The sequence below is a fragment of the Colletotrichum abscissum genome (genome assembly GCF_030869225.1).
Source record: "Colletotrichum abscissum strain IMI 504890 chromosome Unknown Scaffold_16.1, whole genome shotgun sequence".
NCBI classification, from domain to species: Eukaryota; Fungi; Ascomycota; class Sordariomycetes; order Glomerellales; family Glomerellaceae; genus Colletotrichum; species Colletotrichum abscissum.
In genome coordinates, this window is record NW_026850054.1 from 727,410 (window position 1) to 752,264 (window position 24,855).

The 24,855-nt window shown below is 39.5% G+C and overlaps 6 protein-coding genes across 6 annotated transcripts; 3 read left to right on the plus strand and 3 right to left on the minus strand.

Annotated features, from left to right (window-relative positions):
* Positions 1-1,210: 1,210 nt before the first annotated feature.
* Positions 1,211-2,370, plus strand: CABS01_07580 (uncharacterized protein; the record flags this gene model as incomplete). Its single annotated transcript, XM_060540942.1, has 3 exons — positions 1,211-1,693; positions 1,761-1,848; positions 1,907-2,370. 3 exons carry the CDS (start codon positions 1,211-1,213, stop codon positions 2,368-2,370), a joined length of 1,035 nt encoding a protein of 344 aa, XP_060403110.1.
* A 1,298-nt stretch (positions 2,371-3,668) lies between these two features.
* CABS01_07581 (uncharacterized protein) lies at positions 3,669-4,077 on the minus strand (the record flags this gene model as incomplete). Its single annotated transcript, XM_060540943.1, has 2 exons — positions 3,669-3,967; positions 4,020-4,077. The coding sequence occupies 2 exons, from the start codon at positions 4,075-4,077 to the stop codon at positions 3,669-3,671; spliced, it is 357 nt and encodes a 118-aa protein (XP_060403111.1).
* Positions 4,078-4,901: 824 nt separating this feature from the next.
* Positions 4,902-6,893, minus strand: CABS01_07582 (POT family protein; the record flags this gene model as incomplete). Its single annotated transcript, XM_060540944.1, has 4 exons — positions 4,902-5,611; positions 5,685-6,350; positions 6,419-6,792; positions 6,862-6,893. The coding sequence occupies 4 exons, from the start codon at positions 6,891-6,893 to the stop codon at positions 4,902-4,904; spliced, it is 1,782 nt and encodes a 593-aa protein (XP_060403112.1).
* Positions 6,894-7,802: 909 nt separating this feature from the next.
* Positions 7,803-8,295, plus strand: CABS01_07583 (uncharacterized protein; the record flags this gene model as incomplete). The annotated part of the gene is made up of 2 exons (XM_060540945.1): positions 7,803-7,895; positions 7,963-8,295. The coding sequence occupies 2 exons, from the start codon at positions 7,803-7,805 to the stop codon at positions 8,293-8,295; spliced, it is 426 nt and encodes a 141-aa protein (XP_060403113.1).
* Positions 8,296-19,285: 10,990 nt separating this feature from the next.
* CABS01_07584 (short chain dehydrogenase) lies at positions 19,286-20,245 on the minus strand (the record flags this gene model as incomplete). The annotated part of the gene is made up of 2 exons (XM_060540946.1): positions 19,286-20,082; positions 20,188-20,245. 2 exons carry the CDS (start codon positions 20,243-20,245, stop codon positions 19,286-19,288), a joined length of 855 nt encoding a protein of 284 aa, XP_060403114.1.
* Positions 20,246-21,851: 1,606 nt separating this feature from the next.
* CABS01_07585 (uncharacterized protein) lies at positions 21,852-23,198 on the plus strand (the record flags this gene model as incomplete). Its single annotated transcript, XM_060540947.1, has 5 exons — positions 21,852-21,995; positions 22,060-22,164; positions 22,230-22,420; positions 22,476-22,670; positions 22,721-23,198. The coding sequence occupies 5 exons, from the start codon at positions 21,852-21,854 to the stop codon at positions 23,196-23,198; spliced, it is 1,113 nt and encodes a 370-aa protein (XP_060403115.1).
* Between the last annotated feature and the right edge of the window lie 1,657 nt (positions 23,199-24,855).

Here is a 24,855-nt window from a genome sequence, read left to right on the forward strand (position 1 = left end):
CGTGTAGATGTGTAGGATGTGGGATATTGGGGGTTCGTGGTGGTGGTGTGTACGTGATTTTGCGTTTTACGTGGGCCTTTTTGTGGTTGCTTTGTCCGCTGCCCGCGGGACGGTATGGATATATAGAGTTCTTGGAGAGGTGCGGTCTAAGAACTCTGAGAAAGCTTGGGTCTCTTGACTGGTGAGTTCTTGGGGGCTCCCGAGGTAAGTTGATGTTGAAGGTTTGGGTAGCTCTGTTGTAGAAGTATTGGGTTGCCAAGGTGGGGTGAAGTATTGGATGAGAAGACCAGTGATTTCCTTCTCTCGCCTGCTCTTGTGAGTTATTGGATTGCGATAGTAGGTCTATCGTTCCGTGTCGCTGTCGGTAGGTATAGTACGGTAGAAAAGAGATAAGTCGGTGTGATGGAGGCCAGTGAAACAGCACCTTTCAAACCGAGGAATATGCAGCGATGAGCCTAACCTACTCATACTCATCGATAGGATTAAAAACCTATAAAGGAGGTGCATGAGTGGTGGTGTAGAGTATTCCCCAAGAGGGAGAGAAAACATGAAGCATCCGAGCGGTCGGTATAAACCTTGAAAGTGCCTGGCAACCACAAGCCTCTGAAGCTTTTCTTCAGAACTCACCTCACAAAGAAACGTGACTCCCCTTTGTGCGTCTTTTTGACTTGATCTCAATACCGCCGCTTCCCCCTTCACACCTTTCTCGAACCTTGGCTGAGGGAGAGTTTTGATGACACCGCCGGCTGGACTGCACACCGCCCTAACCTACCGTTCGGCATGGGTATCCGGCACGGGATGTTACCAGGCGCTTCGCGGTGTTTGACTACCTTACCTTTTTTCCAGGAGGGCAATTTCAAGAATAGGATCGAAATTTAGGATTCCCCCAATTTGTTAGAATAGAGGGTTGTCTGTCAACTGAGCCTATCGCATGCTTCGGCATTTGCAGCAGGGGCCCCGAAGGAGTTGGTTCCGAAGCTCGAGGAGCTTAGCTTGAGAACGGATAATTTTGTATAAAGAGCTGTGTGGTCTTCTTCTCACGCTATTTACTGGGTAAGCTTGTTCAAAACTAAAAAGGCATAAAAGACTTCCATCTAGATCGCCGGACAGACCAGATACCTCCTAGCACGCGCATTCCCCCAACGTCACTCATCATCCAGCCTACCCTTCGCCAGCTCGAGCTATTCTCGAGAAAGTCAACAGAGCCAAGATGTCATCCCTCATCAGCAACCCGGCTGCCCTGCACCTGAGCCCCGAACTCACCAAGAAAAAGCCCATCATCGCCGGCCGAGGCACAACCGCCGCCGCCGCGTCCTCAAAGTCCCTAAACGACTCGGGCGACAAAGCCAACCTCGTCGAATTCTGGCGCAACCCAGAGGCCGGCAACATCTACCGCCACGCGGAGCACCTCACCTCCCCCGTGACCCCCTGCCTCGTCGACCACTCGCAGTTATGCCAGACCGTGTCCTCGGCGTCGGCCAGCACGAAGACGATCCAGGTCATGGATATGTGCTGCGGTACCGGGGTCGTGTCGTCGCATATACAAAAGATGATGCGGGAGCTGCCCGGGCAGCAGAGGGAGAGGGTGCGGTTGACGAGCGCGGACTCGAGTGAGGCGCAGTTGGGGGTTGTGAAGGAGAAGATTGGGAGGGAGGGGTGGGTCGGGTGTGAGGTTAGGCAGGTTGATATCATGGTAGGCGATGATTCTTGTCCCTGTCACCGGTGTGATGGTGCGGGAAGAATGTGGCTGACGGGAGCAGAATATGTCGTTCCCCCCTGACCAGTTCGACGTCGTTATCGTCGCCATGGCGCTGATGCTCGTGGCCGATCCATACACCTCCCTCAATGGTAAACTCTCCCCGGTCACGCGAACCGGCTCTAGTCGACAGGCTAACGCGTCAAACAGAATGCTACCGCGTCACCAAACCCGGCGGCACACTCGCGACCTCAACCTGGGTCACAGAAGGCTGGATCCCCGACACCCGCGACGCAGTACGCAACCTCGCCCTGCCGGGCCAACCCCCCGTATCCTGGCCCCAGTCCTCCATCGAGCTGACCTCGCTCTGGGGCCCCGGCGCGTGGGAGTCCCCCTCGTTTGTCAAGAGCATGTTCACCGCGGCCGGATTCGTGGACGTGGAGGTGGACGTCGTGACTAAATGGGTGCCATTCTCCGGGGTTGATGAGTGGTGTACGGTTTTCCAGGCGTTTATGCACGGGGTCATGGAGAGGTTCTGGACGAAGGCGCAGAGGGAGGGGTTGAAGGGGCGGTTGATGCCGACGTTGAGGGCGTTCATGGAGGAGAAGTATCAGGGGCGACCGTTTGAGGTTGAGAGGACTGTTTTGTTGGCTAGGGGGAGGAAGCCCGAGTGAAGATGGGGGTTCGTTGTGTGGTGCGGTGTTGGCAGCTGAACATGGGCTCTGTTTTGTACATATGGGCATGATGGGTAGACGTTGAATTCATGTTGGAACAATTTTGGATGACGACCATGTTGATTCCCCTGGGGTCCATCTAGCACAGCTTGGACTTGACCAAACTTTTATGGTCAAGGAAGCTGGTGGTACATATTGTCCGGTCTACCGTGGTCTTGTTCTCTGATACGTACATGGTATTCGTCCTTTTCATCAGGCATGATGCCGCAACGGGAGCGGGTGGCCAAGGGCTCGATGGAAGCCCATGTCTCGGTAGAAGAAGTAACCCATCTGGTAACGACTTTTGATCACACTTTTCCCACCAAATTGTCAACATAATAATGACTCGGGCCGAGCTGTTCTTCAAACTCAGAAATGCAGAGCCTGCAGATTCTACGAGGCCGAAAACTGCCACCCAATTAGGTAAGTGGTAATCGTCCAAAGCAAAGAAGCTCAATTTTGACCTAAGCATGATAGGCCGATGGCACGGAACCACACACTTATTTAGTCGTTAAGCCTTATCAAATTACAAGTCGTTCTGTATTTGAGAAGTGCGTCGTGATTACCCGTACTCTTCACGTGATTGTTATTGATATCAAGCAATACAGGGACACAGAGCTGCGGGAATATGGTCGTAAGTGCGTATGGCTACTCTTGTAATAGATCTTGCTAGTTCCAATGTCCGATTTCAAATTCGGCTAACACTTTCTAACGTTATAGCCATGTACATTACATCAAGGAATACCGTCACCAATGCGGCATGTCCGACAAAGCACTTGTGGGTGGCCCATCATCAGCCCCACTACGGCGAAGGTCTCGAATCGGCATACCCAATCTCCGAAGCCCTAACTCGTCAACCTCCATATTCCTAATTTCCTCGGAATATGACATCAATGAAATCACGGAAGGGTGGCCGAGTTGGTTATGGCGCCAGGTTAAGGTCAGCTTAACATCTGTTTCCTGGTGGGGCAACCCGCGCGAGTTCGAGTCTCGTCCCTTTCATTTTGCCATTTTGTAGCTGTCGAACAGCTCCAGATTTGCATTTTGGTGACGGATGAGTGGTATTACTTACTTTGGTCTGTCCAAGATGGTTGTATCCCGACACAAGCGTGTCGTTGAGCCTGGTTCATCTTACCTACATATGATAGTCCGTGCTTGGTTGCGGGTGACCACCTGGAAGTAAGGCACAATGTATTGCGTTTTGATGTACTCGCCCTGTTCATCTACACAATGTGACAAATCGAAGACTCCTTGTTCCTTTACTCATCATCCTTCGACCGGCCCCCCTTTGTGTAAAACGCACCCGTTGCAGCCCTGACATCGTCAGAGCTTTGCGTCCCCCCTCGGCCTCCAGGCTTGTCCGTCACCGACTGAGGAATCTCGTGACCGGTAGCACTGATTCCCTCGCCCACTCCGGACGCTCTTCCCTCGTTGGTGTTCAATGCGTTGTCTGCGGCGCCGTGTAGAGTTGTAGACCCAAGCTCACCAGGAGCTGATTCCTGCTGGTGCGGGTTGGGAACAGACTTTATGATGTTTTGCTTGCCAGCATCTCCAGGAACTGCGACCAACGATTAGCGTGATTCCATGGCACTACATAAGATGCTGAAAACTTTTGGTTCCGTCCTTAGCCATATCGTAAAGATCGCCTCCTTGCTTTGCGTCTGCCATGATATAGAATGTGTCAGGGAGAAATTTTATGGTTTGAAATATGCTAGGAGTACGTGTGAGCGTGAATGTTGCCTGACAGAAGTAAAAACATACGAGGAACCAATATGCATTAGAATCGAGAGGCCATCCGAGACCTTTAAGATGGTGCTGGGCAAGCCACAGTTGAGGTAGTGAGGTGATTGATGTCATGATGTCATCAAAGTCAATTCATCACCATCATCTCCCTAACGTGACGTCAAACAAGACAGACGATCAAAGGTCCATTTCTTCAGATGATGAAACCTATAGAATTGCCTAGGCATTTTCGAGCAAGGCTCAGAACGCGGAGGTAGATTGTTAGTCCAATGTATTCAACTTCTCACAGGACTCAGGTTGAGATATCCAGCTAGTAGGTACTTGGCTTTTTTGTTGTTGCAGAGTGAGGCTTCTGTATTTTCATATAATTTGTTTATTGCATGGACTCTAACTCGCAGTCAGCTAAGCCCAGCTCAGTCAGAGCTTTATGATGCCCGAAGGTAGTTTTCGCAGGCCGAAGGCCCGAAGCAGAGCGACCCATTCCCTTCTCTTTGGTGCACAAAGCTTCAAGACATCGATCAGGTCTCCAAGTCTAATGCTTTGGACATAGGTACTCTGTAGGTATTGGGGTATTCTATTAAGCTTATATACTGTTCATGGTTGCTCAAACCATGCTCACCCATCATCATACATCTTGACTTTTCATAATATCAATACATGAGCATTCCACATGACCGTCTCTCACTGCTGAAAGAGTGACAACATCACGCTTGTAACAGTTGTCACCCCTTCTTCTTTGTATATAGACATTAATCGTCATGTTCGGCTTCCTTGACTCCCTGGTTGTTCAGAACCGGCTGATCGCGGTCCAACTCATACATCTTGTCCTCCTCAGCATCGTAGTGGCGGAAGGTGAAGTAGAAGATGCATCCCACCACGGCAGATGAGCATGCAACACCGGTGTACATCCACAAGAACTTGGGGTCGACTGCGACGGACACTAGGGCCTCGGAGATGGCAGAGCCGAAGGCGTTGGTGAAGAGGTAGATACTCTGGACAAAGGACTTCATGTTGGGCGGGGCCTTGGTGTAAGCGTACTCGAGACCGGTGACGGAGATGAAGATCTCGGACAAGCCGATGAAGATATAGGCAGGCGTCTGAACAGCAATGTGGACGTGGTTAGGGAGCGATGAGCCTCCGCTCATTCCTTCGGGGCACTCGCCGGGAGACTCGTAGCAGGGGCCGGCGCTGTAGATGAGGTGCTGCACGATTGCTGCGTAGGCCAGGCAGATGGCGCCGAGCCAGAAACCGATGGTGATACGCATGATAGGCTTGAGCTCGATGCCAGCCTTGCGGAGGAGCGGGTAGACGATCTTCTCGAGGATTGGGGTGAAGATGAGAATCGAAATGGGGTCGAAGTTTTGCATGAAATCGTTCGGCATACCATGTCCCTCCATCTGTCCAGCTTGGGTGACGAAGTTGGTCGAGAACTGGCCATAACAAACCCAGAAGATAGGGTCTAGTAATCAGGTCAGCGCGGCCTCAAAATCATCTGGCTTGCACCAGACATGGCCAGGAATATATGGACTTACAGAAGACAAAGACCTTGCAGGCTCTCAGAGCACGCTTGAGCTCCTCGACGAAGTGGTCGTTCCAGGGGACAGGCTTCTCCTTGCCGTGCTCCGCCCGCCATGATGGCTTAGCGGCATCCATGTTGCGGGCTGCAATCATCATGCCAAGGGCCTTGAACGCATCGGTAATGACGGATCCCTGCGGCGGGCGGTTGACGAAAGTCTTGCGACGAAGCACCAATGTTGCGATACCAATGTTGAAGACGCAGAAACACATCAGGTAGGCGGTCCAGAACCCCTTGTACTTCTCCATGAAGGGAGTTGCCATGAGAGACAGAGAACCCAGGTTGATGCACCAATAAAAGATCATGTAGATGCGCTGGTATGTGATGGCAGGATCGATGATGACTCTCTCGCCGTTTGACTCCGTCTTGATAGCCATAACGCGACGCTGGTACTGATCGGCGATCAAGGGAGCGATGTTACTCTTGATACCTCCCGTTCCGAGACCAATAACGATAATGGCAACAATGTAACCGGGGATGCCAGCGCCATTGGCCATGGCCGCTGGCAAGGAAGTCGTCCAAAGGATGACAAGACCAACCCAGTAGAAGGCACAGAAGACCAAGATGGTCTTGTACTTGCCCAAGTACTGGTCAGCAATGATGGCACCAAGAATTGGAGTCACTGAGCACTTGTGTTAGTGAAACCATACTGATCGATAGTAGAGAGTGAAGCGGATAGTGATGTCATACCATAGCAGAACCACTGGAAGAACAGGTTCAGACCAGTTGCGGCCTGGTGACCCATCCCAAGACCCTTGGGGCCGTCGGCTCCATTGGGGTCATTGTTGATGTAGTTTTGGAAGAGACCCTGGGCACCATAGTAGGTGAATCGCTCCGTGAGCTCGACAACAGCAATGAGGAAGGCTGAAGCGGGGAGGTTCTCTCCAACACGACGCAAGGATCCCTTCTCAAACTCATTGGGCTCAGCACCATCAGGCGTAGGTCCCGATTCTGAGTCGGCGGTGCTTGAGAACTTCTTCTCGGGGTCGGCTGGCGTGATGTAGCCTCCCGCAAGATCAGTCGTCTCCTTGTTGGGCAAGCGCTCACCCAACGTCTCATGGAGCCTGCGAATACGAGTTGTCAGTGCCAGATCCTCTTGATGTTAGACCGACGATATGCGCATTGTTACGTACTCTGCGGCCGTGTCCTCGTGGTTCTGGGCCATTTTTACGCAATCGATATCTCAAGACAGGCCCGATAGAGTAGCTGAACCAAGGGAAAAGGAAAAGAGAGGGAGAAGAGGAAGAAATTTTCGAGAAAAGTTCCAAAAGCCTGGCCTGGTGGGGAGCAATGGAGACACATTAGTATCACCACTAGATGCATGCCCTTACCCTCGGTGTCGGACGACTCCGAGGTGTTCGCCGCCCGCGGCCCATGTTTCGATGTCTTCTGTTTCCACTAGAAAAGTCTTGCCCGAGTCGGGAACGTCGCCCCAGGAACTTTTGCAACCACACGCCACAAGCCGATGGCCGAACCACCTGCCGGACTCCACTCGGCCGAGTGAGCCGATCTTTTTGATTGATAATAACGGACACATCGGTCGACATACGAGAAAATAAGTGGCCCTCTTGGCAAAAGGCCCGAACGGGTGGCGCCAAGCGAGGTTAAGGGGAATAAAGCGGTCATAAATATGGCTTTCCTATTGGCCTTTGACCTTAGTGATGATATTAGTTCATGCTGCCCATACCGAGGTCCATCAACAAAAGGGCCTTGAATCTGGGGTTTGGGGGTTCTACAACGTTACTCCGCAAACGATAGTACGGATAAGACTGAATCATGCAGCTGCTGAGGAAGCTACCGCTAGCTGCAGGAACCGGATCGTTTGTCAACGGACATCTTCTGTAACCTTCCCTCGTTGGAAATGATTTGCAGCTGTGCGTTGTCTGTCTTGCTTTCTTGCCGTTGAGCCGGGCGTTAGTTCGACCGCATTTGGTAGATTGAGCCAACATGAGCATACACCAGTGTCACCTTCCCACTATCTCTGCTGACATCACGCATACTTATCAGGCAACATTCGGGTGTGTCAAATGCACGGCTCTTTTGTGACACTCTGCGACGGGATGCGCATTCTTATATGCGAGGGACTTTCGAAGCTCTCACTCTCGCTTGCTTTGGCAGTTTCTGTCTTGTTTACCAGACCTTGCAAAATTTTCTCCAGTCTCCACGAGTGGGTCGAGGTTCAAATCTCATTGCATTGAGGCTTGAAGGCAACCTAATCAGAAACACGTGTCTAGTGGACCTTAGAAAAGCAAAGCCACGCGCGAAGAATGATAGGAAAATTGTGCTCCGTACTGAGCCAGACAGTTCAAAGTGAATTTAAGGTCTGGATGCTTGAGGAAATCTGCCCAGGCGGAAACGTCTTTGGGGCTAGGGAGGATCGCCCCTGGATCGCACGTGCGATGGGTCTGCTCACCTCTCAGGCCTATTTGGTGGCTTACTTTTTTCGATTTCCGGCCATTTTTGTGGGAATTGAGTTATTCTTCGCTGTTGCTACATATCGCGATGAATCAGAAGTGTATAACGTTGCAAGAAGCGGCTCCCAAGTACAGTTCATCCAGGATTACTAACAAAATTCCGGAATTCTTGGAGACTCAAAGACCTCTTCGGCACCCTGGTCTCTCTGTCGGGTTTGCCGAAATTGTCTAGCTTTTATGGGAAGAGTTTACCATGTTTGACAATTATTTGATCGCAATGAACGTTACTTGAAGATCGGCTAGAACAATCTGCACTTTACCAACTTCCCAGATTGCTGATCCTCTATCAGCCGGAATATTCCCCGAGCCAAGAGATTGAGGCTGAGAGCGGGCGGCATGGGCCGCAGCCTCCGATGCAGGAGCAGGGAAGCGACTGGCGGGGCCTTGGCAGCACGCCATAGGAATTCGGCCGAATGCACGCCTAATCGAGTCACCGGACGTTTATGATCTCCCTCCACTTCAGAAAAGTTAAACTTGATACGGAGACGATCCGGGGAAGGTGCCGATCAGGGCGGCTTAAGAGCTCAATGTTCGTGAGAATGGTGGGTGGATACACCGTTTGTGGCCTTGAGCGAACTCGAGACCATTGCTACTGGACTTATTTGGCTTATAGGTCGTGAACGTTAAACTTGAGCCGCTAGCGAGCATGGACCTGTACCTGGAACGGTTTCGAATTCTATTACCCCTTTCGAGTAAGTTTAAGAAGTACTAGTTCTCTGACCGCCTGACTTCCGAGGCATAGAGTTGCTTCAATGCTTGCAGGAAAATACGCTACGACACTCGAAAAGTAGGAAGACCACCTTCTTCTAAACTATCAATCAGGAAAGAAATAGCAGATTTAGATTAAATGTTAAATATTATATATTACTAAAGCGAAACTGAGAGTAATTTAGAGTTAGTTGTGATTTATAAATTGATTATTAAGTACGATAGCTACTTAGTTAACTATTACGGCTATAATTATATACTATTAGTATCCCTATTATAAAATAGTTAGTTCGAACCGTAATTAACGAAGAGATTAATTAAACTATATAAATATCTACGTAGTAAGTATAAAAAAGAGGTTCTAACTATAGGTTAGGCTAGTTATAATAATTAAAAATAGGGCCCTTAATTAGCCCCTATATAGTTAGCTATATATTATAGTTAAATTAGACTTTTCATTTAATATTAACTTTTTTTTTTATTAATTTAATTATTATAATTAGAAATATAATTCGACCTCGGGCCCGTTTACTAAGTTATTTCTTTTTTTCTTTTTTTTTTACTCTTTTTATATAACCTATCCCTTTATTTATATAATAACTTTTTTATTACTTACGAATTATTCTAATCCCTTATTTAATATTACTTTTATAAAAGCGTTTATAAAGTTATTTTTATTATTAATTTAATAAATCTTAAGTATTTTACGCTTTTTATACGATTACCTAAGGGCTATAATATTAATTATAAGCCTTTTTTTTTTTATTATTTTTAATTTAATAAGGTATTTATATAGCGAGTAGGAATTAATATAAATAATTATTAAAATAAAATAAAAAACTAAGTTAATTAATAATCTTCCTTAGCGTTATTAAAATTACGTAAGAGAGGTTAACGTTATTAACTATATTATAAACCTTTAATACTAATATATTTCTTATTACTTACTTATTTTTAATTAATAAATAATAGATTATATTATTATATATAGTAAATTCGTTCTTATTTATATTCTTATTAGCTAAGATAATAATATATTCTAATTACGAAGTAAGGTTATTATTATTTATAAATAACTTATTAATAAAAATATAGAGCTTATTAATTATAAAGTTAATTAAGTAATAAACGAGGCCTTAATTAAGATTCGTTTATTATTATTTAAGTTACTTATTAAATACTTTAATATCTCGTTTAGTTAGATTTATAACTTATATTACCTTAGCGTAATTAAAAGTTACCTCGGGCTAATAAATACTTATAATATATACTCCTTATATAAGCTTAGCTTTATATTACTTTTTAATATTAATTATATTTAAATTAACGAGGTTAATTTTCTTATTTTACCCTTTTTATTAAAAAACGATAGTTTCTCCTTTAATTATAAGAATTTTATTATTAAATACTAAGGGGGTATTTATTATAAGGACCTCTTTTAGTTTTATTATAAAGCCTATTTTTTAAAGCTCCTTATCCTCTTTTTTTATAAAATTAATATTAAATAAGCTTAATATATTATCGGTTTATATTTTAATAATCCTAAATTAGTTACTTTTATATTTAAAAACTAATAAGTACGGGTTATATATAAATATAATTATTAATAATTAATTAATATAGAAGTCGTAATAAGTAGCTTATTAATAAGTACCCGATTTTATAAGCCTATATAATAACTTAAGTACTTTAATAATTATACTTTTTAAGTACTTACTAATTATTTTCTTTAATAAATAGGCTAGGATTTTTTTTATAAGCCCTATAGTTAATTAAGTATAGGCCTAAGTAATATTATAGCTTTAAATCTCGTATCCCTTTTTTTATAATAATATTATTAATATTATTATTAATCGTTAGCTATAGCGCTATATAATAAGTAATTATATAAGTAGCGTCGCTTTTTTAATATTACTATACCCCTAAATTACGTATTTAGACTTTTCGTATAGTTAAAGTATTCTTTTTTTTTAATCTTACGAACTATTTATAATTTAAATATATAGAGGTTTATATACTTTTTTAAATTATAAAAAATAAATTAATAAACCCCTTAATTACGAAGAATATCTATTTTAATAAGATCTAATCCTTTATACGGCTTTTTAATAATTATAATTATACTTTTTTTACGTAATTTAATTACTAGCTCGAAATCGGTTTTTTTTTATATAAAAAGTATTAATTACCTCGTTATTAATAATAAATTACTACGTTAGGGCTTATTATCGTAGTCTTTTATAACGTCTTATTAGTAATATTAGTACCTTTTTAATAATAATTTTTTTTTATTATTTATTAATACTATTATAACGATTTTATTAAGGATAATTTCTTATACTTTTACTACGGGTTATATAGTTTCTTTTAGCTCTTCTTTTTTTTATAAGTTAAAAATTACTTCGTTAGGATTTATATAATACGGTTTAATTACTATAATTAATATTTTAAATAGCTAGTTACGATTTTTTATAACTATATAAGAGCGCTTATTAATAAAAATTAACTTATATAGCCTAGCTTATTATTAAGTAATTTTATATTATACTTATATATTTAAATTTAGTAATATATTTAAATTACCTTTTATATTAAGCTTATTATATATAATAATTATTTTATTAACTTATTTTTTAATACTTACTTTATATAATACCTATATTATTTTTTTAATTACTCAGGCTCGTTAGTTTATATTTAGTAATAATAACGAGGCTAAGGTCGTTTTTAAATATATTTTAAATACTAATAGCGTTAGTATAAGCCCGTTAGGCCCTATAGTATCGTTATAATATTTAAGTACTATCTAGAGGTATTTATTATTAATAAAATTAAGATTTTCTTTTTTAATAATTTTAAACGCTCTTTTTAGTTATTAATATACCCTTTTTACTTTTTTAATATTATAATACGCTTTAATAAGTACGACTTTTAGCTATATACTATAAGCCGTCGTATTATCCCTAAATTTTACTAATTTAAAACTAATACTAGCGTCGGTTTTAATACTATTTAGCGATTTTTAATATATATTAATCTAGCTTTTTTATAAAACTATTTATATTATTTTTATTTATAAGTCCTAGAGGAATTACCCTACTTAAAAAAATATAATTACGTCGATTATATATAGTACTAGCTAACTATTTAAGTAAAAGATATTAATAACGATTTCCTAGTTAAAGTTAAGCTTATTACGTAATTTAAACTTAAATTTACGTAGGTTCTGTGTATTTATTTAGTATTAATAATATACTTTTCTTAACTATTCTAATACCCCTATTTTAATATTATTATTACTTAATTATTTTAAAAAGTTATATAGCTTCGTAACTAATAAGTACTCGAATCTCTAATATAATTATCTAAGCTTATTTTTCGTTAAATAATTAATCGACTTTATATTATTAATAAGCTTTATAAACGTATACTTTTATTATTATTTAACTACTTCGAAATACTTATTACTAAAGATTCTATTTTTTATATTATTAAATATAATACCTAGTCGATTTATATTTTTTAAATATAAAAAAATAGGGTATTAATAAGTAAAATATAAAAAGTTATTATTCCGAAGTACGTTTTTATTTTTATTATACTTAGGGTAACGATTTTTCTACTTAGGCCGAAGCTAATTTTTATAATACCCGCTGTTAATATATTAAGTATTACTAATATAATCTTTTATAATACTTAGAATTACTCTTTTTTTTTATTAACTATTATAATACCTTAGTATTTAGGATAATCCTTTAGAAATTATCTAAGCCGTACTTTTCGCTTATATAAAATATTTATACGAGCTTAGTATTTAAGTAACTTAGGTAATATAAAAAGGACCGCTCTAACTATTCTTAGATTTACTTAGTACTATATTTTTTTTTTAAGTATTAAGAGAGGTATTATCTTTTTTTTAAATATTAAAAAAATAAGCTTTACTTTTATTAAATTTACTTTTTTAATTACCTCTATATCCGTTTTCTAAGGGACCTTTTTTTATTATTTATAAATAAAAGCTTATTTATTAAGAGCTTTTATTACTTTTTATTTATTTAGTCTTATATATTTTCTAAAGGCTAACGGGGCGAAAAAAGATTAGTTAACATTATCGATTTTATTATAATTTAATTTATTAATATAGGGGGTAAGATCTTTTTTATTTTCTAAATTTTTTATAAGGGATAAATATTTTAAGTTACTATTTTAAGTATTATTATTAAGTTTTATACCCCTAGATCTACCCTTATATATAATAAGAAATTAATTAAATTAACGAGGGCTAGTTTTACTATTTACTACCCTCGACTTTTTATATTATTTATATAATTTAGTACGCTTTTTTTCGGAGTAGTTACTTAATTAATATTTATTTTTTTATAAATATAATATTACTTTTTTTGTTATTTTACTTACTAATTAAATTTTAGTTTATTTAATAAATCTAGGCCTCTTTATTAATAATTACCGTACTTAGCCTCTTTTTTTTTTTTTTTATATATTTAATTAACTTAATATTATTAATAAGGGCCGTTATATATTTAAAAATAAGTTTAGTATAGTATTTTTATTTTAATATTAAAACTAGATTTTAGTTTTAAATAGAGCGTTTCGTAGTTTTTAAATACTTAGTGTAAGGTTATTTTTATTTTTAGTATATACTAAACTATAATATAAAAATATCTAATTTTTTATTTATTAATTCCCTTATTTAACTAGGTTTTTATTAGTTTATTAATTTAATTAATAAGCTTTTTAAAAAGATTTATTTACGATTTACCTTTTATTATCCTAGCTATAAATATAAAAGAAATTGCTCATAACTTAAATAAGAGCTCTAGGTTCTTATTATAAGTTTTAAAATAGCTTTAAATTACGTTAATAATACTAAAAAAGTCGTTTTAATTAAAATTACGTACTACTTTATAATAATAATTAGAGACTTTATTTATAAATACGATATTAATTATTAAATAATACTAATATTCCCTAATCCCGACTTTTTTATAATAATTATAAAATATTATTAGGGTTTTTTATAAGATTTTATACTTCCCCTTAGAATATAGTTTTTTTTTTAAAAAAAATCTTTTTAAAGTTTATAAATTACCTCGTATTTATTATTATATTTTTAGTATTTATATACGATTTTTACGTAGTTATATATTATTAATAACTTTAGGTCGTTTATTTCTTTTTTTATTAACTAATTAGTACCGAATTTTATATTAATAATAGTAACGAGCTATAAATCGAAATAAATAAAATTATTAATTATCGTACTTTTAATATTATATTTTACTTCTATATATTTTTTTATAATAATAAATTATTATTAATAATTATAAGGAGGAAATTTACGTCGTTTACCTTTTTTCTAAATTTATTAAAGTAATTATACGCCCTATTAACTTATACTTAGTTTTATAATACGAATTCCTCTTTTATAATCGTTATTATTAGGATTTTATATAGTTTTTATAATTATAACTATATTAATAATACTCCTTATTTATAAAAGAATTTATTAATTATTTTTATAATTTTTAGGCTTATACTTATAAACTATTCGTTTAGTTAATAACTAAGGTTATTTATAATTTTATAAAATAGGGGTTACCCCTATAGCCCTTTTTTTTATAAACCTTAGTTAAATAGATTAATATTACGTTAATTTACTTATTATTAAACTAATTTATAATTTTATATATTTACGTCCCCTAATAATCCGAGTTAATATTTACTTATTTATAAGGGATTAAAATTTTATTTAAAATTAGGTTTTATCCTCTTTTTTTTTACCCTAACTTATTAAGGGTCGTACTCTAGCTTATACTTATATTAATAATTATTAACGTATTTAATTTTAATAAAAATATATTTAATTTACGTATTAACTATAATAAATCCGTATTTTTACTACTTAACGAATTTATTAAAGTTTAAAAAATTTCTATTTTTCTTTACTATTTTATTATTACTCTCGTTTTTATTATTTTTAATAATTATTATTACTTTTCTAAATTGCTAGTTATTATACTTATTAAGATCCTTTTTTTTATTTAATATAAAAGGGTAGGTTTTAATAATTCTTTTTTTAATAATAATAATAAACGTTTATATTACTATAAAAAAATATAATAATTAGTCTCGGGATCTTTATTAATTACCGATTTTTATTATTCTATATATTTTTAACTTCTTAAGCCTCGTACTTTTTATAATTTCTAAATAGCCTTTTTTTTTAACTTATTTTTTTTAAAGTAGTATTTTATAAAAATAGTTAAAAATAAATACCGGGCGGTTTATAAAGGAGCTATATAAGTTATTAAAAACTATATAAGCTATTAAGTATAGTTAATAAAATTAAGCTCTTTTCTTTATAAAATTGTAAACTTTAAGGATTTATTAAAAATACCTATTTATTACTTATATTTAATAAAGTTAAATATTTTAAAAATCTTATTTTTTATAGCTTTTTAATACCCTATTTTATATTTTTTAAGTAGTCTTTTTTATAATTTAATTATAATTAAGTAATTATTACTTATTAGTAATCCTTTTTATTATTTAGTTAATTTTTTAAAATTAATAATTTCGTACTAGGAGCTAGTATAAAAAGAAGCTTTTTAATAACTTTCCAAAGGATTCTTTTTTTTTCCCCTTAGATCTTCGTTTTTTTAGCCTTTTTTTAAGCTAATAATAACTTTAATAAGAAGTCGTAGGACTATTTTAGAATAACTACTTTTTTCTTAAGTTAATTTTTAAAATCCGTAATACTTTTAATTTAATATTATTAGGACTTCTAAATCCCCCTTTTTTTTATTAAACTATCTTTTATATTATATTCTTAAGTAATACTTAGGGAGTAATTAAAGGAGTTATAAAAAGGTTATTTAGATTATAAACTTAACGTCGTACTTATAAAATCCTTATAATAGTAAACTTTTTTATATACTATAGATCTCTTAGTTTAATAACTTTTATAAAATTACTTTTATTATTAAATAAAAATATTTATATTTAAAAATCCCCTTTTTTTAATTACGTAGTACTTTTTTATATTATATTATTAAGCTCGTTCGTTATACTAATTAATTAAGTAAATAGTTATTATATAAGTATTTTCTTTTATTAATTTAACTAATTAATTTCTAATTATAAGCTAGTTATAAAAAAGTTATTTAGTAAAAAAGCTACTTAAAGTAATAATAAAAAACTAATTACTTAAGTAGTTTTATTAATTAATATAATTTAATATAATAAATATTAACTTCTTATAAGTAATAAAGGGTTATAATTACTTAATTCCGTATAGTATTTAAAAATTACTTCTTTTTTTATTTATTTTTATAAAGTTAATTAGTATAAATCTCTTATTTTATATAGTATTAAGAAGTCGTTTTTTTTTTACGTAATAAGATACTTTATTAATTTATAATAATAGAATTTAATTACTAATTAATATTAGTATCCTTATTATAGAGTAATTAATTCGAACCGTAGTTAATAAAAAAATTAATTAAACTATATAAATATTTACGTAGTAAGTATAAAAAAAAAGTTCTAAACGTAAGTTAGGCTAGTTATAATAATTAGAAATAGGGCCCCTAATTGGCCCCTGCGTAGTTAGTTATATACCGCGGTCGAATTAAACTTCTAATCCGATATATATATACTTAAAGTATTAGGTATATTATTAGTATCTGAGTTATTAGGCTAATATATATACTAGAAATTCGTATAATGTAATATCTTTATAGAGCCTGCTACCTTTCCGAAACATTAGATACGCCGTTACATAAATCACTATGAAGGTAATTTTCTCATAGAGCTCCAACTCAGGATGAATCATACTTAGCACTTCAAATTTCACACATGTAATAATGATAGATTGTTCAATTAAATAAGTTCTCAGCATGTAGGCCAGATGTGAGGGATTCATTTTCTGAGTCCAAACGTGCTCTATAAGAGAGGCTATTACTTATGTGAACGTAGCAAACCTCAAGGACACAACATATGATTCAAAACCGAAACTGACTGCCTCAAGAAATCATCCATACAATGCAATATATCTACCATGTGCTTGTGCTATTGATCTTCCGAATTCCTGTTGATAAGCATTTGGGCACAGATGTTTGGCAGTCCACTCTTTCGCTTCAGAGAATTGGAACAGACACTGGCGTCGCTGTGCAAGGGCAAACTCAGCGCTTCATTTCACTCGTAGCGTTCAAATAAATTTGAGCCTTCATTTGGGTTTAAGAGTGATATAACTGTTGCATCAAGTTGTCGCGGTCACTTGACTGCCTTGGAATCTCTCGTTGCGTTAATATAATCGTTGTGCAGCCCAGTATGAGTACTTTCAAATCATCGCGTGAGATAGGTAGGTAAAACATTTAATTGAGCACCGTGTATGATAAAAACGACAGAAATAGTCTATATTCTATTTCAATGTGACATCATCAACACTAGAACCCCATCGCGGCATCGACCTTGCAACTAGCCAGACGTCTCATAAGCCTTGTACTAAAGGTGAACACCCTGCTGTAATTCATGTTTGACAAGACCTTTCTGAATTTGACCAAACGCTAGATACTCCCCTCGGCAATCCATACGCGTCGAGGAATTTGGCCATGATGCAATGAATCTCAACTTTTGGGCGGAGGCCTCCGAGCCTTCGGCGTCGGTAGGATTCAGAGGTTCTTTGCAATCGTGGCATGCATAATACTCATTCTCTGCCCACGCACTGTGAAAACAGTTGAAATCGGGTCACGAATGAGGCTCAATTGCATTCAAACTATTGGAAAATGTGAGTTATCACAATGGTGAGATAAGTATCGGCGAAGAACGTGTTGATTGGGAGACTACTAAGTACCAAAAAGCCCTTCTTTTGACCTCTCAGATTCATGTTAGATCAACCTCATGATCTCGATCATGACTTCGCAAATAATCAAGACTGATTGATGGTTGAAATACCCCTTGCATCTGGGAATGTGACTCTCCGAGTGTAGTGTAACTGAGCTTCATGGGTATGGGCGGGGAATGACAACGCAACCCATAATACTGCTCAGCTGAGAGTTACTTCACAGACCTTATGCTCTGCCCGTACTACTCCCGAGCTCTAGCTTACTCTGGAAGCATTTTGTCGCGAAAACAAATTCGCAACGGTGACTATGAACGTCAAATTATAACAAACTTTGCCATTTCACGCCTAGCCCCAAAGATATACTCATGACTCTAGCACGTAATGATGCGTAGATCAAGCAGTGGACCATGGGGAGTTCTATTCGGAAACATGTTGCGTTGACATTGAACTCCCAGAAAGAAAGAGGCCACCGAATGATCAAGACTCGCTGCCAGCTTTGGTTGCCTTCGTTTCCATTCCCTTCACGAGAGCCAAGTCCTTAAAAGGGACCATCAAACCTCGGGCTCCCGTGCTAGAGAGTAAGTAAGTTGCCTGGCGGTAATAACATCAACTCTATGTCATCGAGTCACACCATAAGCATATTTGTTAATTCATCATGTCAAGAAAATCATTGCCTTTCCAAAAATCCTTTTGTCTGTTGCAGGCCTTTTGAGCAGAAACAAGGGCTACCACAGCTGCCTGGACACAACTTGGGACATATTTAAAAGCCAGGGGGGCATGTACATACACGCAACCAGGGTCCACGAGGTCGTCGTGAGAAGCAGTGCTTTGCTGAAGCACATTTGTCCGCCTTGTTAGCGATCAAGTTGCGACAGCTATGCCTTCTCTATACCAAAGAAAAATGTTCCGACCCCCTATTGATTGCAAAGCTTCGAGGAGATATCCGTACTTCTGCTGCTTCATACGGACATGCAAGATGATTATCAGACTGGGGGCCAAATCCTCCAATGGGGCTCCTGTAGGGTTCACGGACTCGCCTGATGATCCCCTGTCAACTTAAACATGACGGGTGGCGCCGAGACCGTAGCATCGTTGGTAGTTACTAGTGCACCCCCTGAGATCTTAGCAGGTGCCTGAAATGAGTTTCGATAACCCTGCGCTGCTATCTAAGCGATGTGTGAGGGAACCAAACGAAAGGACGGAATCCATCCGTCTAAGTCGGCGATCCAACAAACCAATACCATGCCCTTGATTGAACAAGCATAGCTTGCACCTGATCCGAAAACGACAGTTTCTCCGACAATTGTCTCCATTGCAACTTCACGCACTGTCGCATTGCCAACGTTATTCCCTCGTTCGTTGGCGCGCTTTTATATGAGGGATCTGCCGCTCCATCTGCGCCCATGTAATTGTTGATCTTCATCCATTCACCTGCCTGAGCTAAAACGAGAACATCATCGCTCCAAACACCAGTAATGCTTATCCGACATGCAAGGTAATTGGCATCGCTTAACGAACAAAAGCACCTCCTCCGCTGGCCCCCACAAGGTTACCAGTCATCCACCCACTCTCGGGCAAACAAACGACTCCTACAACTCCAGCAACTTCCTCCAAGTAACCGGGGCGACCTCCAATGCTTGCCGCCAAGTCGAGAACCTCCTGGCTATCAACACCAGGTCTAGCCTTGGCAAGAGGCGTCAGGTTGTTTAACGGGCGAAGAGCCTCGCGGGGCTCGTCAGGCAGGCCAGAGTACAGTCCAGTGTCCATAGGTCCAGGAGCAACGGCGTTGACGGTCGCTCTTTCGGCCAACTCACGTGCCCAGACACGGGTCATGGCCTCGATAGCGCCCTTGGTGCCAGCGTATGATGTTTGCCACCAGACACCCCATGTGGTGGTTGCACTGGAGATATTGACGATACGACCAGAGCGGTCGGTAGGCAAGTAAGGGAAAGCGGCCTTGACGAGGAGGGCGGGTGCCTTGCAGTTCAAATTGAATGTTTCATCGAAAAGATCGAGGTCCAGCTGGTCAATGCCTTGAGCGTTTACCGTGGCAGCGTTATTGACAATGATGTCGATCTGGAAACGGCCGTTGGCATCGATGAAGTGAGCCTTGGCGGCGTCAACAAGCTGCTGAGGCGCCTCGGGCTTGCTCAAGTCAGCCCGGACGGGAAGAGCCTTGACGTTGTACTTGGATTCAAAGTCCTTGGCCAAGGCCTCAGCCTTTGACGTTGAGCCCTCGGTGGCATAGTTGATGACAACGTTGGCACCTCTGCTGGCAAAGTGCTCAGCAAGAACGGCGCCAAAGCCTTGATAAATAGTCAGTCCACTGTGATTTCAAGCCAAATGTTGAATCCTTGCTATGGAAAAGGATCCTATTTGAAGAGACCCGGAAAGTTTAAAAAACCACGTACTTCGCGATGCACCAGTGACAATGGCAAGCTTGCCCTCGAAAACCCTGAAAGGAGCCATTTTTCTCAGATGTCAGAAGAGCAGAATAAACAATGTGACGTGGAGGCGGGGAGAATATTATGCCTCTCTCCACGTGATAATTGTGTGCTTTATATATTGTGTCCTGTTGCTGCTGCTTCATCCCGATGCTTGCATGTCCACTTCGTGAACTAGCCAACTGGTCAGTGCCGCCGGGCCGCATGGTGGGTGGGATCCGAAGAGGAGTCTCGACTAGGGGCTGAGCAGGATCATGAATCTTGGCTCTCCACGCAGACACGTCAACTACCAAAGGCTTCTGCCGATCTCAATATGCATAAACCAGTCGTGAAACTCGGAAGTATGAACACCTTGGGGGAAAGTCCAGGGCCAGTTAAAAATTCCCTCAATTCCCAAAGTATGTTGGTTTAATCATTGATATTACTTGATCCTGTGTAACCAGGAGACAGTCTTCTGCTTCAACATCCAAAACGACCAATGTAGCGCTCATCGCTTTCATGATGGCTTGCCAATCTAGCATTTCTTCACCTAGCCGACCAGGTTTTGCATTGATGCTGGCCATCATATGCGCACTGTAGAGGGGCATTTATGGAAACTATGGACACTCCTGAGATTCCTGTCTCCACGAGTATGCATAGCGTGTTGAAGAAAATAATCCACTATTATGGGTCAGGCCAAGATTCTTCGCAGCTTGACACCGCCGGAAACTCTTGAAGAACTCCCCGATGCTCGGAAGGGATCTGCCGAATTTGGCATCGATCTACTTTAAGATGGGGGCCATACGTTTCGGGACAGTGGCATGAGTGCGACGATGCATGGATGGTGTATATTCGTTGTTGTTGGAAACCACCGATCTCGCGAAGCATCGACTGTAACGCTGGATAGAATGCCGGCCAATACTATCCACGTTTTTGACTTTGGGCGAGCGTTGATAGCTTCAAACGATAGCAGTGATCACATGTCACATAAAGAATCCTTGAAAGCTAGGAAGCTGGGAAGACACGCCTAAACTTTGCGTACTGGGCAAACTTCAGGAGGAAGAACGACAAAGAGACCGAACATAACCTCTCCATCATTCTCGATGGGAAGACATTCTGCTGAACCCATGGTACAATTGAGGGAATTCACAAGTAGAGTCCAATAACCATCTCGGAACCAACTCCGCCTCTGTTGTGTTCCTACATCTATTGTCAGGGCGAGGCAACTGACAAGCACATCATCGTTCCTGATTAGTGGACAGGAAACACGAGCATTTTGCCGACGGAATCATTTCGAAATTGGACAGTCTGAGCTTCGCAAGGGGGTTGAATTCACTTACCATGCTCATCCCAGCGCCCCTTTGTGGCAAGGAGGACCACAGTGCCGCAACGGCAGTGATCCCGGGGCTGGGGTCGGTGGATCCTATGCGAGCTTTGGTTGCCAGAAGAAGTTGGGCCGCTATTAAGTAATTCTCAGATCCGTGCTTGCTTTTCCTATGTTCTTTGCATTCTCTTATAAGTTTTCTGGGTCGTTCGAGTCTTTACTGTTCTTTTCGCTGTTCGATTTGTGGCACTCTTTCTCTCACCTCGAAACGAACCCGTGGAGCACGAAGCAGGTTCTTCAGTGATCACGAACCCGCAACTTCGACAAGATGGGCGCGGCTACGTCGAAGGATATGGCCGCTGCAGTCCTGGTGCCACTGCCTTTCGACATCATCACCATGGTCTTGCGGTTTTGGATTCGGGCGCAGAGGAAAGCATGGGGACCGGATGACTGGGCCATGGTTGCTACTATTGTACGTTCTGATTATGCGCGCAATGCGGAGTGATTTTGAGTCGTTTTAGACTAACATATCGAAGCCGGTTTGGGCAGTGTCGCAAATCGGTTTATTAGGTATGGCCTGGAGCGGAGTTGGGCAACTGGATAGCACCCTTTCTGCAGAACAAGTTGCCAACTCATACTTCGTAAGTTATGCTCCACCTGAAGGGTGACACCATCCAATGTATGTAGTCAACTGACGGATCTATAGTGGTTTTATGTTTTCCAGGAGTTCTGGTGTTTTACCTTGGTTACTCTCAAGTGGTCCCTTGGTTTCACTCTGCTACGCATCGGTAATGGTCAACGTTGGGTCCAAATCGTCATCTACACCTGCCTCGCACTAGTCACAGTCTGCACAGGAGGTACTGGCATGTATTTGTTCTTCCAATGCTCGCCGGTTGAGTGAGTCTCTAGCCTGTCTAGGTGTCGTTCTGCACGTGCTGACAAGACGTACTAGGAAAAACTGGCATCAAAGCATGCCAGGCGAATGTAGACCTCGAGAAATTCAGACCGCCCTGTCCTTCTTGGTTGCCGCAGTATCGATCTCAACTGACTGGATATTCGCAATCATGCCTTTTGCTCTCATCTGGAGACTGCAGATGGCGAACAAGGTCAAGGCGTCTGTTATCGGTCTTCTGGGCTTGGGTTTCTTGTAAGTTTTGCTCGGCGCTTAAACGTCTTGCCCTTGCTAAACATTCCTAGTGCATCCGTGGCTCCGATTGTTCGACTCAACTACCTCCTCCTACTCAACGATGCCGAAAAGTTCCTGCAAGGCCTCAGCATTATCCTCGCTTGGGCACAGGCAGAAGTTGGCATCGGAATGCTTGTCGCCAACCTCCCCGCATGTCGACCCTTACTCGAACGCGCCCTCGCCCGCCTCACGTCCTTCACCGGCTCGAAAAACAAGTCATCTAAAGACCCAGCCGCCTCAGCCGCTGTCAAGAACAGTTATCTCGAGCTTGGGGAGAGGGACCCCACGAGAAAGAACATCAGCCAAGCTAGTCGATCTGGGGTTGAGACAAGGGTTTACGGCAGAGATCTGGGCGATATCAGCAGCGACAGCTTGCCAGACGATCACAGCCAAAAAAGGATCGTGACAAAGAGTGGGTTCGGGGCGATCAGAGTGCAGAAAGAGTTTGGAATGGAGGTTGAGACGAAGCGCGGGGACAATGTGGTCTAGGCAACGCGACCGGCACAGTAATTGTTGATGAGTGAATGAGAGGCAACGAGAGGCAATACAGGACCCGTACCTACATGTGGTAATCCACTGTTAATTTAATGGATTCAAAACGTCCGTCGAACTCGAGCGAATTGTTAGCGAGTTTGGCTGTCAATTGGCCCAGGCCATACCCATAACTTCTGGCGCAAATTTCCCTTCGGCCAGTGACATCGCCCAAGTAAATCATCGGCCCAAATAGAACAAAGCTAAGAATAGGTCTAAGTACCTTGTTATCGAAGAAAGTTAATTCTTTCTAAGTCATAAGTATAAAAATATAGTTTTAATAAAATAGTATAGTACTTACCTAGTACTTAAATTAAAATACTTTTTTAAGCTTATTATAAAAAAAAGATAACTATATTACTAACTACTTATTATTAAGGTTCGTAACGCTATAGCTTTAATTATAATAACTTTATTTATAATAAATAAAAAGTTTAATTATAAGTCTTTTAAAAGCCTCTCTTTAAGGGCTATAAGAGCCTCTAAGTTAAGTTAAAATGCTTATTAAAATATTAATAACTAAACTAACCCTACAATAACGGCTTTAATAAAGAAACTAAGAAACGAACTAAAAAATAATACTAAAATCCTTATTAACGTTAAGTACGATTTATAAAATATAGTAACGTAACTATAAAGTATTAGTAATATATTTTATATTAAAAAAACTATTATTAATACTAATAAAACGAATAGGGCTATATTAATATAGTACCTCGGCTTTTTCTTATAACTTAAGGATAATCGTTTTAAATAGTATTAAAAATTTATTAAAAAGCTTTTTTAAGTACTTTAGTATATTTACTACTATTTTTATAATAATAAGACTCTTAGTACTTATATATAAGAGTAAGTTACTTATTTTTAAATAATAATATTAGCTTATTAATAAGCTATTAAAACTATAATTTTAGTAATCCCTTAAGGGAGAGGGTAGAATAGAGGAAAGGATGGGTAAGAAAAGGGTTAAGGTTGAATAGTGCGGAATTCGAGGGCAGGGTAGCGTCTATATGTACTGCGGCAATCCTCTAGTAATGCAAAACGATGGAGTTAAACAGTGGCTAAGAATAGGTCGCACAACCACGCTCAGGGCTTTGAGAAGCTGAGAGGAGTAGTGTTGACCAAATCCAGCGAGGTGATTGGTGGCACTGCACGAATTTTGTGCCTGGTTCGCGATGAGGTTTCTGGTGGAGATAGATGCATTGAGTGACCCCCTTATTCTCATACGAAGTGGACCTTATGACTTCTAGCGCCGGACGCAATCCGCGGGCACCAAATGCGGCCCGCTAGCCTCATCGCTATATCTAAGATCTCTCGCCATTTTTTGCGAAATTATCCCCGTGTTGACATTAAGGCATAGTCTGTTTGTTGCTAGCTGAAGGCTGTTTCACATAACCCCAAAGGATCGAAGATGTCGCACTCGCGATCATCAACACGGATTCTACTAGGTCTCGGCACTACATGTGTTACTGGAGGCTTCTAGGACAAGATGTTTACACGATTCTATCGCAGAATCGATCTTGCCCACCTTTTGAAATACCTCATTGGACACCCCCCGTAGGATGGAAGACCTTTGATGTTGAACCTTGAGAAAACTTTATCGTACCATGTGACA